The 19,868-nt window shown below is 44.7% G+C and overlaps 1 protein-coding gene across 2 annotated transcripts in view; it reads left to right on the top strand.

Annotated features, from left to right (window-relative positions):
* The window catches only part of ARHGEF5 (Rho guanine nucleotide exchange factor 5), a 35,027-nt gene that overhangs the window by 3,676 nt on the left and 11,483 nt on the right, over positions 1-19,868 (top strand). For both annotated transcript variants that reach the window (XM_057426196.1, XM_057426204.1), the window contains exon 2: positions 15,497-19,061. In XM_057426196.1, coding sequence (XP_057282179.1) covers positions 15,512-19,061 — 3,550 coding nt within the window. In that variant the 5' untranslated portion in view covers positions 15,497-15,511. The remainder of the gene's footprint in view (positions 1-15,496; positions 19,062-19,868) is intronic.

Genomic DNA, 19,868 nt, shown 5'->3' with positions numbered 1-19,868 from the left:
TGTGGGAAAGAGTATTTGACATACAAAGAAGGTTTGTCCTTTGGCTGTGGTGTACTGATACTTATGAAAGGTTCACCATTGCAGAAAAGTTGCAAACTACTGTATTTATTTTAGATGTGAGGTTCTTGGTGGTTTTCAGTGCCTGAGCAAGGTAGGGGGTACCCTTTTGGGAAAGCTGTGTTAATCTTGTTGCTCCCATTAGCAAGGCATTCCAGATTTCTTGCTTTTCTAGTGGAATTAATTTGCTGAGACAAAATCCATTCCCCGTCTATTGTTTTAAACACTATTCCTTCAGGTGCCATGCTGAACACTTGTGGGGACCTGTGGTGGAGACTCATTTTGAACTCATGGATTGGTGATTGGATTACAGCTAGGTGAAGTCGAAGAAATTCCCATGACTTCAGTACAAGCTCAGTGCAAGGTCAGGGAATGGGCTATTGGGTTTTGATAGTGGGAAAAATTTAGAAGGGGGGAAGGTGATTACAATTACATGTGTACAAATGTACATATGTAAATAGATGCATATGTAAATGTATACAAAATAAAGGGTATTCTGATGCTAGGAGAGGTTGAGGAGTGGCTATAGAAACTGTAACTGGATAGTATACAAGAAGTGAACTGAAGTGGGAGGAAACATGTGAACCTGCTGCTCAGCGAATACTGCATTAAAGCAGAACTGGCCATAAATTAGCTTCTTGAGAACATATCCTATTTGCAGTGAGTCACATAGAGGTGTGTGACATTCAGATGTCAAAGTACCTTTGTAGTCTCAAAGTGAACATCTGTCTGTACGCAGGTGCTCGGTGTGTGAGGTCTGTTGCCTGTGGCCTTGGTGGTGCTCAGAGTGCATTCAGCACTGGAGTTGCTGCTGCTGATCATACACAAAACTTCCCAAATCCTCACCAGGTTCATGCTGAGGTGGTGCCCAGTGGGATCCACAAGCTTGGCAGGCCCCTGCACGTGGCACCCGTGGGAAGAGCAGAGTCACATGCAGATGAGCAGAGGGTGTGACTGTAGAAGGAGAGGTGAGGAATGGCCACTGCTTCATCGATGGAGCCAACAGTAGAGTTGATGGATCCAAAATACACCCTTGAGAGGGGAGGGGATTAGTATCCTGGTCATGTTGGGTCACAATTCTTTTGAGTCACAGAAGCCCTGAGATAATCGGGGGACATGCGGCACAAGGCATGAATCTTGGTTACTAGCAGACCTGCGGCATGGACGTTGGCGCTCTTCACAGCTGCCACAAGGTGGCTGCAATGGCTGCACTTGCGTATTCATTTGATAATAGAAATAGATGCCCAGATCAGTGTTAAGCCAACACACGCATCACTTGTGGGAGGAGAGGTGGCAAGGAGATGCTTTGCCCACAGCGTTGCTGGGCAGCTACAGAAAAATAAGCATGTGTAAGCTTTATTTTATGTGTTCTTTATGCTCATAAGAGCTTACAGGTGTAATGATCAAAAGTGCCTACGTATATTATTTGAATAGCATAAATAGTAACTGAGCCCTTATGACTTTACTACAGGTTCCTGTCCTGTGAGGAGATGCTAGTGGAAACTGTAAAAGTACACCACTAAGAGTATAGCTTTGCCAGTATACTTCATCTTGTAGGAAAAGAAGGGATGCCATAGCCATACCAGTGCCTGGGGATGCTCTGATGCTGTAGCTGTGTCTTTAGTGCATCCAGTCTCTAGGCAAAATCCTTTTGGCATGGATTAACCCTGAGCTTCTGTTCAGATGCAGAAACTTTGTTGTAGGTATTCCATAGTACAGGCATCTGGGGTAACTCTGTGCCTTTGAACTGTAATCTAGCTGCAGCATTTGAGTTGGTCTCCTTTCTGAAGTACTCTGAGATCACTGTTTGTTTTTGGAGGTGAGGACCATCAGGTTGATAGCAATGAAGTTGAGTAGGTGCAGTGTGTATCTCTTTCCCTTCTGTTGCTGGATTTATAGGAGAAGAGATGTTCTGAGTATACTGCCAGCTCTGCAGGGCAGGAGCAGTGTCTCACCACACAGTACTTAGAAGAGTGAGGATTTGGTTGTGGTTGTTGGTATTGAATATAGCTCACATAACCTTTCCCATTGTTTGTTGCCTCTCTGTATCTCTCTTTCTGTAACTCGCTTCGCAGTGTTCGCATGGAGCTTGATCAGGCTTGAGACTGAGTACAGTATAGCTGATGGATCTTATGGGTGTTTTGAGAATGGTGCACTTCTCTCTCCCTTTTCTACCTCTCCTCAGGAAAGGTGTTTTTCTCCTGCCTTTCGTAGGCAAGAAGAGGCTCAGGGTGGGCAGTGGGGGTAGTACTGTGTAGGATGCAGTACAGCACACAACCCTGCGAAGGCTCTATGCTGTGATAAACCACAGGGCAGAGAGAGGATGGGGAGACAAGCGAAGTGGTATTATCCCTGTTTCTGTAGCAGATTATGGGTCATGGCATATTTTCCTAAGCGTACAAGTGATAGAAAGAGATGAGTTTACCCCTCAAGTCTCCCAGTAATTTCTTAACAATATCTGGTGCTATGTTGAATTATGGGAAATGCATCACTGTCACTTCCCTCCTCATCCCTGAGTACCACTGGGAAGAGGGGATGCTTTCTTAGTGCTTGTGAGAGGACTGAAGGGAAACCTATAAGGTGTTCCTGTAGGCACAGGGTCAACACTGCTCATTTGGGTGCAAGTCTCATGCCATCTGGGAAGGCAGTCTTCTGACATTGCTTGGGCAGTCCATCTTATCTTCCTGTTTCTGCACAATGAGTAAAACTGAGCTATTTCGCTTCAGAGAGGTGCATAGGAGGGAAGATGAGCAATTTGGACGTATGCTGGAGCAATGAGATGTGCCTCATCCTGGAAGAGCAAGGCCAGGCATGTCAGTTATGTCACAGTAGTGTGTGCTCTGACCAGTCACAAGGGACAGTCAGGGCCATATAAAACAGCCTAAAATTGTAGCTGTGTGTATAGAAAAATCATAGCAGCTGAGTTGCCCAGGGGGTGTTATCAAACATAACAGAGCCATTTTTTCTTATTCTGTATGCAGCATAATTTTTACCTATCTAGCTGCAGAGCGTGTAATAACAATAATATCAAAAGCATGAAAATAGGCATCTGTGTGTGAAAGGGGAAAAATGGATTGACTGTCTCTGACAGTTGTAGCAAAATGACTTCAAAAAAGAACAGAACAAGAAAAGATGAGATGTGCTGCATTGCATGTGCAAAGAATCTGGCATAATCAGACATCTCAAGGCAATATGGAAGAAAATCTGCCCTGAAATGTATTATGTTTTACCTGAATGCCACCTTTGAAAAGTTAATTTAAAAGATGGCATTGGGCACAGTTTGGTTGTGACAGTGGAAAAAGACTGGAAGTGTATTTAAATAATGATGAAGTACTAACAGATGTGGGAGCCAAATACACAAGTGTTGAGGTAAGAATGTGCAAAACCACCAACTTGGTTTTAAAGAATGGTTTGGTAAAGAGACACAGTTTTGTGCTTAGAGGTAGCAAAAGCTATCTGATGCTGTATGTCCTAAGCTCATAAAATAGATGGAATTTCAGAAGAAGTCTCATGTGAAGGTGGACACAGTGTGAAACAGACAACTGTAATTATCTGACATATGTGAGGTTATGGGGTGGGGGATTTCTTTGACTGGGCAGTGGGATCCCGATAGTATAAGTATGATCCCAGAGTAACACTGGTCCAGGTGAGCTGAAACATCTAGTTATAGACACTATTTTGGGTGAAAAATGTGTCTGTTGTTTGTACTGAAAAACTGCAGCACAAAAGGAAAATATTTTGGGATCATCTTTTGTATCTGAGAGAGCCTGGAGGCAAAAAACACATAAGGAAAGAACAGACTGAGCAGTCAGTATATTTTTGTTGGTGAAAGGATTGCTTAAATAAGTCTTTGCTTAGGGTTGCAATCAGATACAAAGTTTGTAACAGGGCTTTGCATATTCAGTGTGCTGAGCAGCCACTCCCTGACTAATCCTGAGAGTATGTCTATGAGGTAGGAGGAGTTAGTATTACCTCAGTTGCACAGATGACCCTCAGAGAGGCACAAACTGCTGGAAACTGCCAGAATTTGGATCTGACAGTTCTGCTGGATGAGGTCTGGGGATGAAGGCGCAGTTTTCGGTTGCCTTGAAAAACATTAGTTACAACCTAAGCCTTCTGTAGATCCTTCTTTTAATGAATGACTACAGTGGGGAATTGAAGGAAGGAGAGCACCTATTATCATAACATGTATGCTCCTGTTCCATGCTATATTAATTACTGATGATGACTGTTCTTTGTGGACCCAATAGCTTGAAATTTGTAGGTGATAGCAACCATGTTTAATTGTCCGTAAGCTACAGATGTTAGTGGAGGCAAGACTTAAAGCAGCAGTCCTATGGATGTATCTTTGTTGCCTTCTGTTAGAGTAAATGCTAGTAGAGCAGGAATAGTAAAGAGTTTGGAGTGCAGGGTGTTTCCCCATGACTATGACAAAAGCAGTAATGCTGTGGGTATGGCTGTAATTACACCTTCTTTAATGCGATTGCTTCTTGGGAGCCATCTAGTGTCATCTGTGTCATATGTCCTGTGTAAAGCATGGCCAAGGGTGACAGAGTAGATTTGTCACATCAAGACGTGTGTCACTTCTTCCCTTCAACAGCCTTGTGTCAATGAGTCGAAGCCAGATACAACTGTGAGTGCTGCAGGATCTGCCACCAAGCAAAGGCAGAGCCATTGCTCATAAAGCAGTAACCGCATTTGTGGCGTTAAACCCTCCTGCTTTGCTGCCCCTCCTAGGCAAGGACCACTGCATCAGCCTGCTGCAAGGGTGGGACCTCACTTGTCCTCAGCTCTCTGCTTCACTTGCAGTTCTTCTGACCTGTTGAGCCAGGGACTTGGAAAAGCTGCTCAGTTTGTGCCTGTGCCTGTCCACTAATATGCTGACCAGCTGGCTGTCATACATGGAAGAGGCAAGGTGCTGGGTTCAGTAATAGTCAGCATTTGTGACAAAAGCTGGGTTCCTCAAGTGCAGCAATCTGGAAGGGGTAACCCTGAGGACCCATTTCCCATATGGTGGGGGCATTTGGGAAGCAGACTCTAAGAAGGAGAGCTCTCACTGTTTCCCTCCATCTTGGGCATGGTCCACTGACATCTCCACCCTCTTTCTTGGTACCCTCCCAGCTGTTCCCACTTCAAGCACCTCTATTGCTCTTAGTTTTCCCAAATTACGGTGATTGTACTCTTTGTTGTCTGTAATGATATTTATTTTTACAGCAGAGCATTTTGCTGTGTGCCAGGTCTGATAAACTTGTTTAGGTGAGTTTGATGGGCAGTGTCAGAAGTTATGACTGTGAGCTGCCTGTGAGGCTGAACTGGGGAAACTCTGCTGTATCTCATGTTTATGTGTTTCTTTATGCCCCACTGATCAAAGTGTGCTGCAGGTAATGGGAAAGACAGTGAGCCGAATCCTAGATTTCATTAAATGGGTTCCTACAGCTTCCCAGGGGAAATTTCTCATTCACGCTAAAGTATGCACAACTTCAATTAGAATATAGCATGCACACTTGCATAGGGTGGTGGATGCGAGTGTACCGAGGACTTCACATTCCTTGGCCAGAGCTGGCATTATTTTGTGATCGTGTCATAAAGAGGTAAAGGAAATTGTCTTGGGTCTGTATTACATTATTAGTCATGGTGACTGTTAGGAGTTAAGTTGCCTCATGTTCTAAGTTCTCACTAGCACACTGAAATCATGAGCTTGGGGTGAATTTAAGGTACACATACCTTATTTTGATCCTCTGCATCACCATCTGATAGGGTGGAACCTGGGAGGGTAAAGAGAGAGGTAGTTTTATGTGCCACAGGGTTGAGGAAAAGAAAGCCATAGGCCAGTCAGGAGTCAGAGTTGGTGTCTTCAATGGCTGCCAAAGGGCAATCTCAGGATTTAAATTGCTCAGCTAATACCTGAAGAGCCATGGAGCCATCAAGGGGTACTACTGTAGGACATCTTGAAAGGTGATGATGGGAAGCAGATTCTGTCCCCTCATTCATATGCAGAAAAATGAAATGGATTAAAATATCTGTAATTTTTTCATCTGCATCTGCACTCACATGGAAAAGATATTGAAATTAGTACATCATGGAATGCTAGTAATATTTCTAAGTTGGCATAAAATCTATAAACTAATGCAGACTTGGAGCTGGTACTGTGTGTAAAAATAGGTGGTAATAATTTTTGCCCATTAGAAATAAGAAGAAATACTGCTGAAATAGGAAATATAGGTATTGTTGATCTGGCTGTGCTAGTCTTTTTTTTTCTTTTTTTTTTAACCTGTAGGGTTCTATTTTTTTCTTTTTTTCCCCTTTATTAATGATTTTTATAATATGCTGTGTTAATTACAGTATTAGGAACCAAAGCTAAGTCTTAACTACAACATCTGTGAGCTGTAATTACTACTATAAACTGTGAAGTAAGGTAGTGGTAATTGGTGAAGCTAGTTATAAAAAGCATTTCATAAGATTGATGTATATCAGTTACACCATTTAAAACACTGATTTACACAACTTTTCACTGCTCATTCTGAAAGACAGGGTCACAAAAATGCCTTCCCCTCCCCTTCCATTTGCAGTATTTCCGTGCTAGACTTCACAGATGGTTTGAGGAGGTTTCCAGGGCTTTCCCTAGCAGCTTCTTCATGTTGTTACTTGTTTTCAGAGTTGCTCACAGGGGCTGGCTCCTTTGAGTTCACCTGGCTGCTATGCACTGTCCTCTTAGAAACCCATTCCTTTGCTGAGAAGAGAAGGCTGAGTTTGGGTTCACGGGAATGGCGGAGTGAGTGGCAATAATGAGAAAAGGAATCATTAAACTGTAAAATAATGGCTTCCTTGTTGTCAGTCCGATTAGAATATCTTGCTTCCCGTAGTACCTGCTTCTAACCTGGAAGGGCAGCAAGAGGGCTGGTACCATGAAGGTGAATCCCGTGTGGGCTGCTGAGGGTATACCTGTACCAGCACTTGGAGTCACATGCAGCAAGACACCTACGCTGGAGCGTCAGGGGCTTGCGTGTAGAGCCTGGGTGTGGTTTCACCAGAGCTTAGGTCCAAGTTCAGGTTTCTGCTTCCCCGCTCGCCTCTTGTTCCCATCCACTCCTTGCCCTTGCTGCTATGGCTCGTACCTGTGCACGTACAGCTACTTCAGGGAGCACTCCTACTTACCTTTATTTATTCCTTGTTTTTTTCCTCCTGTGTCACGCCTTTCTGGGTGTTCACATCACTGCTGCTGGGTTCTTTCTTTGTCTTGATCACTTCCTGAGCTGGCTCATGTGTGGTCACATGGGATAAGATGGCAGCAACCTGGATGCGCATTGCCTTAATCTGTTCTGGATTTCAGGGCACCATGTCAAGTCTTGATCAGAATTTATTAGGACCTGGTTCCAGGTGGGTTGAATGTTTTGTACAGTCAGCAGTGGTGGAAGGAATTGAAGGAGCGCCACATCTTTTTTTAGGACTGGGCCGTGAGCAGATCAAGTTTGCAGAATATCTGCAAATACTTAAATTGGGCCTGATAAAACTGATTGTTCATCTTTGTTAACCCACTAGTACCACAGCATATTTCTTCGCCAGTCTTTAGTTTCTTGTATCTCCTGTAGTTCACTGGATCATGTCTGAATACCCTGCAGACAAGTTCAATATCATCACTCCCTACTGCTGAAAAACAGTGATCAGGGAGAGGGGGAAAGGGGAACTGGCCTTGATCTTGTTGGTCACAAGTTAAGACTTAACATTTAACATATGCTTAAAAAAATAAGAAACTCAGACAACAAGATCTAATTTTTGAGTCATACTTTGTTTTTCAGGCCTTTTCCACACCCATTAAAAGCCAGACATACATTTTTCTTAACTGTAAGCCAAAATTCTCACATAACCACATGATTCTAGGAAGTGGGACTGTATGAAAAACAGAAAATATTGTGATGTGCACAATAAACCTGTGCCAGTTGGCCATGCAGGCATTATACTGTAAGTAATAAGTTTTCCATGTGTTTGCATTAGTACCTTCCTATTCAGCACCCACACAATTCCTGTGGCTTTGGGTGTGTGAAGCTATTTTTCCACGGGGAGAGGGAAGGGGTCCTTGCTGGTGCTTTCCCACATTTACATTTCTTATAACATTTTATTTGTATCTAATACTTTTTGCTCCCAATAGCAAACACAACTCATTGTGCTTGTTAACTTCTTCAATCTAAGCACAGCAATTAAATTTCCAAGAAAGAATGGTTTGTTCCCTGAAGAGCTGGGTTAGGGGAGGGTTGTACCAAAATCCTTTTCCCACACACATCCCTGCATCTCTTTTGGATGGATTTTCTTTTTTCTTTAGCTGCAGTTTTCAGTACAAAGCTTCATCACTGTTACAATATTACCCAGTGTTTGTGATTATGATGCAAGTCTTATTTTTTTTTTAACTTATTTAATAAATCTCATTACCAGAGTCATAAGGGAATTAAAAATGCTATGGGAGCTAAGGTTGAAAACATGTATTCTAAAAGCACAAAGTGTGTTCAAGATTTTTTGTTGTTGCTGTCTCATGGTATCTTGATATCTCAGCAATTTTTTATTGTTAGTAATTGATTACCAGTTGATGGTACTAACAATATTGAAGCCAGATACATGGTACATGCTGTAGGTATAGCTGTTATGGCTGATGAAGTTGTGCTGGTAGGAGTCATTAGCACAGTATGATATACAAGTGCAGTTTTGTTATTTTAGGAATTGCTTTGGTTGCACAGGATAATCTTTACATGTTGACACAAAAGCAGCATTCTGCCAGTATATTTATGGCTGGGTATATTTTGATGTTTAGCTTATCAGTCTTCCCATACTGCTGAAAAGTTCCAACTTTGTATCTTCTGTCCTGTAAAAGGTATTGGTAATAGCAGCAAGGAATCATACAGATCTCAATGTAGAACTTGATCCGGCTGTGAAAGAGGTTATATTGCATGTTTGCCAGAAACATCAGACAGGATAGCTTTGGAGGCCCTTTCTGCAGGGGAGGACAGCTTGTCCCAGTTCAATTTGCTGAATATTGCTCATCCTTATCTGTCTGTAGCTTAACTGTGCTCAGGACTGCTACAGGTAACGTGACAACAACTGTGCTCAGCAATGGTTCCACTGTGCAGTCTGGGCAAGGCCAAGCTTTCAAGTGTGTTTCCAAGCCCTTTGATGTTTTAATGGCATTTGCATCTGTCAAAATGGCTTGGTGCAAACATTAGCATTCTTTAATCTGAGACTCAAAAACAGCAGCGTGGGATTCTGGCTCATGCTTCAGTAGCATAGTAAGAGACTACAAAATTTCTCCTGCTAACTAGAGAATGTCTCCAATCTAGGCCCTGAATCACTCTGAAGAGAAACTGGGAACTCTAGTTCATAGCAAACCTGCACTCTAGGAATGTGTATAGCTGGTTGCTAGCAGCCAGCACAACCATAACACACATCTTGGAAGTACTTACCCTGTTTTGTGCCACAGATGTTTTCTGTTGGTCATCTCTCTATCCCCAGGGTTTGTACAAAGACCTACACACACCTAATGCAGTGACTCTGTGTTATTTTCACTGTGGGAATTCTTAGCCAGTCTGCCCAGTAGTGTCAGTAGTCTTTCTACTGAGCTACAACAGTGAGAACCATACACCATTCTTGTTTGGTCCTGTGCTAGAAGACTGCAGAATATCAAGGCTTATCATTGCTTTATAAGTATAAAACTTAAGCTCTGCTTGGAGTGTAATACTTAAGGTCTACTTAAAGTGAACTGGGTTTTCTGATACATGGATGACCCCATTTTATCTTGAGACTGAGTCATTTTTACTGCATCTCTTGGAAGTGCAATGTGCCATCCAGACCATAGTCTTCACTTACTGTTTGGCAGATGTTCAGTAGCAATTTCCAAGGTGGAATTTTGTTCAACCCAAATTGATGTTTCTTTGGCACTTTTTTTTTTTTGTTAGCATTAAGTATTATAATCTACTTAAATGGAAACAAATGCAGGAAAGGTATCCTTATTTTCTTTTTCCTCAGTTAGTGAATCATTAGATAATTAATAGGCTCAGTATAGCTTGAGTGTGCCTACTGTGAGTGAAAGCTAGTGAGATGCTGCTGGGAGTGTTTAAGCAGTCAGGCAAACAGTCTGCACTGGTGTGACCAGCAGGTCTCGTTCACTTTTCCCAAGCTTCAGTAGCAGCTCAGATGCATTTTCCAGGAGATCAGGTACTCTTGACAGATTTGTTTTTGTTTTCCTCCTTCCTGAAACACTTGCAGCAGCTCCTAGTTCCCAGAATGCTAACAGCATGTAGACAGTTTAGCACAGCAGTACATCCTACGTTAATTTAACACATACCTTTTTAGATTGCTTTTTCTTATTCTTTATGCTCTTTCCTTCAGCAAGCTCCATCTGCTCTCCATACCCTCAGAGCTGTGGCCACATAACATTATTTCCCTCCTTCATTCTTATCTGTAGCACCCTGTGTAATCTCTTCCTGAGCTCGAGAGTTTTGATTCCACTCCTTCACCTCTCTCAATAAGCTGTACAGTGATAGAGCAGCTCGGGGTGGTGCGTGAGGATTGGTAACCATTTGTTTGCAGAGGAATACATGCAGTGGGCATTTCTCATGTGGAGGGAGCATCCATATGAAAGCAGGCCTAGGCATGGCATGAGTAGCTCTATCAAAGTAAAGTTTAGACTTGTGGTAGGGCAGGCTTTATGTTAGAGCAGTTGCACCAACCCCTTTCCTGAGTCTCTCACAAATCGGAGAGCAATTGTGTCCTCCCAAGAGAGATGGTAACTGGTGGCAATTCCCAGAGACCTCTGGATTTTGTATTTAGAAAGGCAGGTTCTGAGCTAGCCCCACAGACCCAGCTCCTTTTAAAGTGTATCTGAACCGTGTGACTGAGATGCTTAAGCCGAGCTGAAATATCAGGAAGGGGCTTGGGGAAGCCTTGTTGCTCTCTGGGTGGCTGTTACAGCCTACGTGGAGCACTTTCCTGCCAGAGCTGCAGCACTTAAACCTGGCTTTAGCATTTCTGTACTAATATGTGGCCACACCAGAAAGGATATAGAATCATAGAATGGTCAGGATTAGAAAGGACCTTACAGTCATCTAGTTCCAACCCCCTGCCATGGGCAGGGGCACCTCACACTAAGCCATGTCACCCAAGGCTTTGTCCAGTGGGGCCTTGAACACCACCAGGGATGGAGCATTCACAGCTTCCTTGGGCAACCCATTCCAGTGCCTCACCACCCTCACAGTAAAGAGCTTCCTCCTTATATCTAACCTGAACTTCCCCTGTTTAAGTTCAAACCCATTACTCCTTCTCCTGTTGCTACAGTCCCTGATGAAAAGTCCCTCTCCAGCATCCTTGTAGGCCCCCTTCAGGTATTGGAAGACTGCTATGAGGTCTCCATGCAGCCTTCTCTTCTCCAGGACCAAGTGATGGGTTGTTTGGGAAAGCATTTGTTTTCATAAGAAAATCAGTGCCCTTGTCCATGCTGCCCAAAGGTTTTGAATGGATTTCTCCTCTCGCAGCCAGAAGCCCCTGCTGCTGTGTTGGTGAAATGGAGTGCTTGGTGCACTGATAGGCAGCCCAGTGGGCTATGGAGCATCTCTGCTGTTGCAGCTCCCGTGACATGTAGGGCAGGGTTTTCTCTGCCGGGAATGTGCTCACAGCAGCCTGTGTGTGTGGGCCTCCCCAGTGCCTGGGGCAGGGGGAGGGGATGGGGAGCACAGCCCAGGCTACCCAGTACTGCATGGGGAGGGTGAAGATGTCACACCAAAAGCTAGGTCTGTCCCCTGTTTTGGAGGAGGAAGATCTTGAGGCTCCACTTAATTCTGTGCTGCCTTGTTTCCTGGCTAGCTGAAGGGCTTGTCTGTGCTTGATAGCACTTGTTATTTCTCCTTTCTTGCTTGTTGGAGGAGGTGGGGGAGGGAAGCTGAGGTACTTTCTATTTAAAACCCTGAAGTGTTTGTCATATCCATTCAGGTGAATTAACCCACACTGGAAGGAAGTATGACATTGGTTTTTGTAATCTGGGAAAGCCATGGATGGATGTGTGCATCATTGCAGGAATTTGTCCAGTAGTGCTTTGCTGCCCTGTTTTGCTCACCTGGCCACATTCTGCATCCTGCCCTTCTCAGTTCTTGTGCTTCCTGCTGCAGTACGACCAAGCATTTCCCCTTTGTTTTCATTTCGATATGTGGCCAGCTGTACTATCTCACGTCTCCAGCTTGCAGTGTGTTTGTGCACCCAGAATCACCTACAGATTAGGTGCATGTGAACTGAAGTCCTGGATTTCCAGGCCCTCTTGGGAGAAGAGCGTGGCTAACTTCACGTTCACAAGGGGACAACAGATCATCTCATTTGACAAATAGTGTCAGCATACAAGGGAGTGATAGCAAGCTCAGCATCTGATCCAGAGAGATGTGAAAGATCGATAAACCCCAACCGTGGTCATGGTGAAGTTTCTGGGAGAGTTTGTGTAGCTTGCTAGAGGCTGGCAGTTGCCAGATGGGTTCCTGTAGGCCGTCTGTCATGTTACTGGCCATACTGCAAATGTTGTTGAAAGCTTACTTTGTCTAACCCAGCTCCTGGGGTCTTCTGGGCCCCTCTGTAGTGGAGCACCAAGTTGACCTGCAGTGGGAGCTTATCATGGCAGTGCTCCACAGACAGTCTCTTCTAGTAGCTACTGGGCTCCTGTACGTAGCTCCTCTATATGTGAAGTCATACACAGTCAGTCTTGTTTTACTATTTCCTCTCCCATCTCCACGAAATCCTTATTGCAGAGACATCTGCATCTTTCACGACAGTGCACCAGCCTGCAAGCAGGAGCTGAACTGCTTCCCTGAGTAGATGTGTAAGTCCTCCCCCAGTGTCTCTGCAGAAAGTTTGCCTGTCCCTGCAAACTTCCCAAAGCTTCTCTCTTGCTCTCCCTGAGGTGTGCAAAACACCTGGCAATAATATGATGAGACAAATCTCACTTGGCAGCTTCCAATGTTGATCTGCTGTGCAACTCCCTCTGTCTCCTAGTATCATCATGGAATCAATCCAAATGCAGCTTTAAGCTTCTCCTTTCACCTGTCCAAATCCCTTGCAACAGAGCCAGGGAAGTGGAAACTGGGTCTTTGAGCTTAATTAGAGGAAATTTAGTGTTGTATACATCCGTAACAGCACAGTGAGCAAGAGTTGTTCTTCCTCTCACAGTGTGGGCTTGAGTTTGAGGATCTTGCTGTTCAAGCTTTTATAGGCCATCCTGTCTTTAGTACTAGTAAACCTTTCTGAGCCATCAGCTCATGTCCAAGATCACCAGCGTCCCTAAACAGTCTTTCTGCTCTTGGGGAGCCCATTTTTGAAAGCTGTCTGTATTAGGTGTGAGAAGTAGTATTTTTCTAGTTGGGTAGTATGGGAGGCTCAGGTAACCAGAAGAACAAAGAGCAGTGTAGCACAAGAGTGATCTGATATGATCATGGAACATTTGGTAAAGGAGGGCTCAATGTAAGTAAAGTTGGTCCTGTCTTGGACAAGGTGTCTACAAGTTTATGACCCTGCTGCTTTCTGTGCTTTGTCAAGCTCTCCTGTTTCTGTGCTGGAGCTTCTTCCTGACAGTCCTGTGCCTTCCCATGTGCAACAGTTTCAGAACACAGTTTGGCAGCACCAAAGTAGTTTACTGTTAGCTGACAGTGTAAGATGTGGCAGAAGCCCTGTGGGAGCTTTCTGAATGGACATATCTCTTTGAAACGTACTGTTTGTTGAAGTTACAACTATTTACAACTGCTCACTACTTTCTGTGTGGGATCACAAAAAGCTATGACTATAGAGCCACTTCAGCACAAGGAAATCAGTATTGATCTCAAAGATTTATGTTTCTATCCACTTTTCTTTCAATGTTTATGAGTCTCCCAAGTTGAAATTGTCACGCGTGCTCCGTAACAGCAAAAACCGGGGGAAAAAGCCATCTTTAAAGTCATAGGGAAATTAGGAATGCGAGAGGAAGAAAGATCAGGTTGTCTGTTTTGAGCAAGAAAAAGAATATTTTCTTGCACGAGCTTTGTGAAGGGTCCTGAGCCAGGCCTTGAGGCTTTTTTTTTTTTTTTTCCTTTGCTGCTAAACAGCTAGCAGGCTTTTACCTGAAGAAATGTGGAATGGTTTCTCTGACCATAAGATGCAGGACTATGTGTCTGGAGTCTTTGACGTCTGTAAGAGAGGATGAAGGAGGAGAATGCTGAAGCTTTATCCAAGGGGAAGTCTGACTGTGGCTGCACATTGCAGCAGATTCTTCTGGACTAAATTACAAGCTCTGGTATGACTGCCACTGTATGTGAAGCAGCCTGAAGCAGCAATTTATAAGCCACTTCTGATAAGCAGGGGACAAGGAATAGAGAAGACAGGCTGGGATATTAGAGAAGGTGTTCCAAAGGCAAAAGAAAAGGGAGGGGAAGTAACTAAGGTTTGTCTCTTTCTCATGTCTTTTAAGGTACGGTTTGTTGGTCATGGTAGAAGGCAGAAAGATTAAAGCGGTGAATCAGATTCCACCATCCTTTCACAGACGTTTCCCAAATGTACATTCCCCAGTGCTTTGTCATGTCTGACTTCAAATGCAGTAATGGATGGGAAATTCCACTATATCCTTTGGGAAACTGTCCAACAATCCTAAGATGACTTTTTTCTTTTTTTTTTTTTTTTTTTTTTCCCTTCCTTAAAAGAGTGGACTGAAATCATGATGTAGTTTTTCTTTGTAGTCCATGGGTATGTCCACACACACCAGAGGTACCATGTCTTTAACAGCCTTCAAATATCTCATGTTTTGTGATATGTCCCAGTTACCTGTTAATCAAATTCTTACATTCCTATATCTTGTTAATCAATTCTTGTGATCAGTTTCAGTAAAGCCTTGTGTTGCACATACACAGAGGTCTGTAGAGAGAGCCATCAGCTCCAGTTATAAGCTTTTCCCTGTAGAAATCAGAGATCTTTTAAGACTTAGCTAGCCACTAGAAGAGTTCATGAGTATTCATCCACCATGCCCCACCAAAATTAATGGAGACTTTGATTTTCTCATTCTCTGAATGCCTTCTAGTATCCCCTTTTGAGTTTGAGATAGCTAGTCATTGCCAACGCTTGAATAATTAATAATAATTTAATAATTAAAGTTGCACTGCAGCTACTTCAGAGAGGTCACCATCTCTGCTCTTTGACCAAAATCACTTTCTGGATTGGCATGTAAAACTAAAAAGACGGTAGTAGTTTTATTTTGTTGTTACTCTGCAAGCTTACATTGGGTGTTTACCTACTCTTGGTCTTGGTATTTGTTTCCCAACTCTTATGACCCACTAAGTATGTTTTTGGTTAGCTGTTTTTTTCTCAGCTGCATCAGTACCTGTTTTTAAAAGTCTCTTTAAGCCAATGTGGTGCACTATATCATTCTGTAGTAGTAACAGAAAAATGCATTTTTCTTCAGGAGGATGTGCCACTGATGGAGTCTGAAGAAACCAGTGAGGGAGGTACCACTCCCCCAGAAGCCAGCAGCGCCACTGGGGAAGCTTGGGATTCTACAGCAGTCGAAAGAGAGCATCATGCCCCTTGTGCCTCAGCCAAAATGAACACCAGCATGTCTGACTCTGCAAAAGGAGCAGAGCTCAGCACTCCCAAAGACTGCCTTGCTGCTCCAGGGAAAGCAGCAGAGATGCTGCGCAGACCCTCTAACCCTGTGCAAACAATGCCAGCAGGACTGGAACAAGAGCAAGGTGATGCAGAGCCTCAAAAGGGAGTCTCAGAATTGGAAGAAGAAATGCTTTTAGAGGAGGGTGAACTGCATTGTTCTCTGAAACTTCAGCAAGTAACGCTGGTTGACCTGGAAAGCAACCAGGACTCTTCCTTTCTCAGGACAGTCCAGGATGGGCTGGCCCCTGGCAATGCCATCCTGCAGGCTGTGGACCTCAGCGCTGAGTTTTCTCAATGCCAGGCAGAACTGGCTTTTCATGGCTCAGACTCTCAGGCCCATCATCTGAAATCTCCTTTGGCTGATGCCACTTCCTCTCAGAGAGAGACATCTAAGTGCTTGTTGGTGTGTAAAACTGTTTCAGAGGGGCATTATAAGGCTGAACCATTTCTGGATAAGATCTCCACGGATTCTTTGCAGGAGATTGATGCTGGTGCAGAGCAAAAGCAAAGCAGCGAAAAAGTGGCACCAGCAACTGATGAGCAGCCTACCTCAGAGGAAGCAGTAGAGGGCATGGCTAAACCTTACACTTCTGAAGATGCTCAGGAAAGTGTAAGAGCACTCAAGAGTTTAGAAGAGAACATAGAGTCTTCCTCTTCCCATCAGTTGTCTTCCACCTTAAGAGATGACAACCAAGAAAGTTCACTACAAGCAGAAGGAAACTTCTCAGCTGGTGAAACAAGAAATAGCACTATCATCACAAACCAGGGAACAGTAATGGTTCCTGAAGAAAACTCATCCACTTCTAAATGCCTTCATCTTGAAAATGATCACAGAAAAACAGAGGGCAGACCAGCCTCTCCAGCAGAGTGTGCCTTCCAAGTAAAGGACGTTGCTAAAAAACATGAGGAAGTGAATACTTCACAGCATAAGGAACCAGCACAGGAGGAGGCAGTGTCAGAACTTCAGCAGGAAGAGGAGTGCAAAGGGCAGAATTTGCCAGAAGGAGGAAAATCTTCAGAGTCCAAAGATCAGAAAAACAAGGAACAAATTAAGCAGGAGCGACAGCAGAGGGAAAAGCTCAAGCTGGAGGCTTTATCATCAGCTTTTGGGTCAGAGATATCTTCTGTTCACAGGCATAATATGGACTTGTGTGGTTTGGAGAATGTTTTCTTGGCTGAGCAAACAGGATCAGCATTTCCTCCTGGGGAACGTGTCTCTGGGGATCAGCATTCTGGTGATGTACTGCTGAAAGCTCATGTTGCAGAAGCAGGTTGTGGGTCTCGGCCACCTGCGGTTAGCCCTCTGTCCTCAAATAACCTGAACCCAGGGGGTGAGACTCCAGTGGTGCCTCCACACACATGCTACATCTCTGACCAGGCAGAAGACCTGGAAGACTCTGGCCGGTTTTCCATTGGTGGTCAGGATGTTGGAGAAGCTGACTGGGATGACAGGACAAGACTGGGTAGGGAGGATGAGTACAGTGATGGACATGGAAAGGGTGTCCATAGGTTTGAGAAAAGAGATGCACCACCCCATGGACGAGTGGCAGCATCTTCTAGCACAGAGGATCCAGAGACTTCTGTTACAGCACACCCTTCCTCTGGTACCAAGAATTTAGAGCTACCTGATACCATGGATCTTCATCCTATTACAGAAAATTTGGGAAAAGCTGAGCTTCAGGACTTCATTCCAGCTTTACCCTCAGAGCTCACCTCTGTGGTTTCAACATCTGGCACACAGCAAGAGGGTGGTAGTGGAACAGCCTCTGTGGCTCCTGAGGACCATCCTGTCTCTAACCTGAACAAACTGCTAGACTCATTAGAGAAGCCAGATGCTGCTTCTGTACAAGTGTGGGACCCAACATCAGGGGAAGAAACTGCTATTGGGAGTACTGATCCAGGAGAGGCTGATGCTTCACATCAACTCCTGACTTCTGAGGAAAGCTTTCACGAAGACCTTAGTGGCCCATCTTCTCTCTCTGTAATGTGCACGAGCTGCCTTCCTCTAGAGGGAATCCCTCCTGAGGATAGGAGGACTCTGGATATCATTGCAGGGCCTTTGGAACCACTACAAACACTAGGCAGGACTTCCACTCCCCTGAACCACCCAGGGACAGTTCAGCAAACCCCCCCAGAAAAAAGTGCCATTATCCAAGGAAAAGAAATGGAAGCAAATGTGGATCATGAAGCACAACAAATGCCTTTACTTGATCAGTCTGACTGCAGTGTAAACCAAGAAGAGCCTGGATCCAGAATCTCCAGAGTCCTGAGCAACCTCACTTGGCCTTCTGAAGAAGATATGGTCCATGCCATGAACCAGCCAAAACAATCTCTGTCCCATGTGTCCCACTCAAGCCTACCTCTGGTGTCTGAGACTGATGCCAAACAGCTTGTTCATCCTCCTTCCATTGTCCAAAGACCCCGTCAAGCTCAGGCCCCTGCATTTTATGCAAACCACCTTACTCAACCTCCAGCCCTTGAAAGTTACCAGCCACTGGCTCCTGTAATCTACTCCATGTCACATCTCAGCTGCGGTATGGAGGATAATAAGTTACTGTCCATTCACCCTGCTATAAGCCATTCTGTACGGACTGCCACCTCTGTGTCTGATTCTAACACTGTGGCCTCTGCTTCTGATGGAGACCATGTAGCAGAAGATGACCTTGTTCCATTAACTAGAGAGTGGGAGCTTGGTGATTCAGGTACCCATGATACAGAGACTTCTGATGACTCAGGGGTCAGTTTGTTAGCCAAAAGCTTTTCTGCTGTTGGAAATGAAGCATTGGCTGGATGCTCTGAAACAGTGTACCAGCACATGGATATGCAGTGTGGAAAATCCCCACCTGACGACCATTCGTGGCCCTCGCTGGAAGGCCTGATAACATCCACAGGCTCCAAGAACAGAAACTCTGCACAGCCACTTCCAATGCTGGCATTCACCAATCCAATCCACTTCCTCCAGCTCAGCCCTCCATCACCACCAACCACCAGAAGGACCTGCCAAGAGGAGGACGTCTCTGGGGATCTGCAATGGGAACAACAGGCAGGCATCTTTGGTATGGACACAAAGAACATCAAAGCTCCATTAGCAATCACAGAGAAAATGGAAGGTGAGAGGAGGGTCAAGCAAAGGCTAGAAGGAGAAGGGGGAGAACGCCACTTGGTTGCTCAGCCAAAGGAGGAAGTGCGCAGACATTCACCCTTGGAAAAATCATCAAGTTGGCCTGACAAAAAAACAACCGGGGTCGTTGCACAGGAGCCAGCAGCCCATCAAGAACACCCGATTAAACGCCGAGTAAAAAGCAAGGACTGGCACCGTCAGGGCCTGAAGAGGATGTCAGTACCCCCAGACATCTTGCAGGGTGAGTCCTCTCCTCCATTTCCCTCCCCATACTCCCCAGACTTACTGCAGATACCAGAATTTTAGGTTTAAATTAAATAGGCAATATGATAGGCATGACAGCTTGAGAGCTCAGCATTGCTCTTGTGCCTTGCTGGTAATACTCCTGTAGCCCCCATGCTGTACTGTCTCAAGCTCCCCCATCCCAGTTCTCCCCTAGCTCCTCCCTGCTATCCTGGAACCAGTGTATCCTGCTTGTTCTCAAATAGGCCTGAACTCTGGGGCTCAGTCCCTTCGTTTAGCTCTGACATATGCAACAGAGAGCTTATCACGCTTCACCAATCCCTGACCCCTCAATGGCGCATCCAGTTTCTCCTCTTGTCCCATCTCCGTGTGTTGTGATCTGTCACCCTTACCCAGTAACACGGGTTATTTTGGCCTATCTGCAGGAATGAGTTTCTTGGTGGGGCTCGCTTTAGAGCCTCTGCTCATCATCTTTGCTGCCATCACGTGGCCGTTGCGTTTTGCTGCACTTGCAGCAGCCTGTTTCCAAGCAGTAGGCAAAACGCATGCACACACCCTCAGTACCCCGTGTCTGTTACCACGTTTTAGTTCCTTGTTTAGGTGCTACCTCCCTTTATTTTGCAAAGGGCACCTCGAGATTCAGATTTGACCTTCTGAAAGAGATGATCTTCCTGAGAATGTAGGTTTTGAGATTACAGATAAGAACACAAATCTGTCATATCCAAGGTCCCAACTTGCATAGAAGCCAAATCACCAATGTCACAAACAACAGCATGCATCTTCTGTAATGTAGCTTATTCAGACA

This window comes from Pezoporus wallicus, unplaced genomic scaffold, assembly GCF_028554395.1.
Source record: "Pezoporus wallicus isolate ANWC-B61680 ecotype Strahan unplaced genomic scaffold, APGP_CSIRO_Pwel_v1 scaffold_3294, whole genome shotgun sequence".
Classification (NCBI taxonomy): domain Eukaryota; kingdom Metazoa; phylum Chordata; class Aves; order Psittaciformes; family Psittacidae; genus Pezoporus; species Pezoporus wallicus.
The sequence above is the reverse complement of the archived record's forward strand: the minus strand, read 5'-3'. Positions and strand labels throughout refer to the sequence as shown.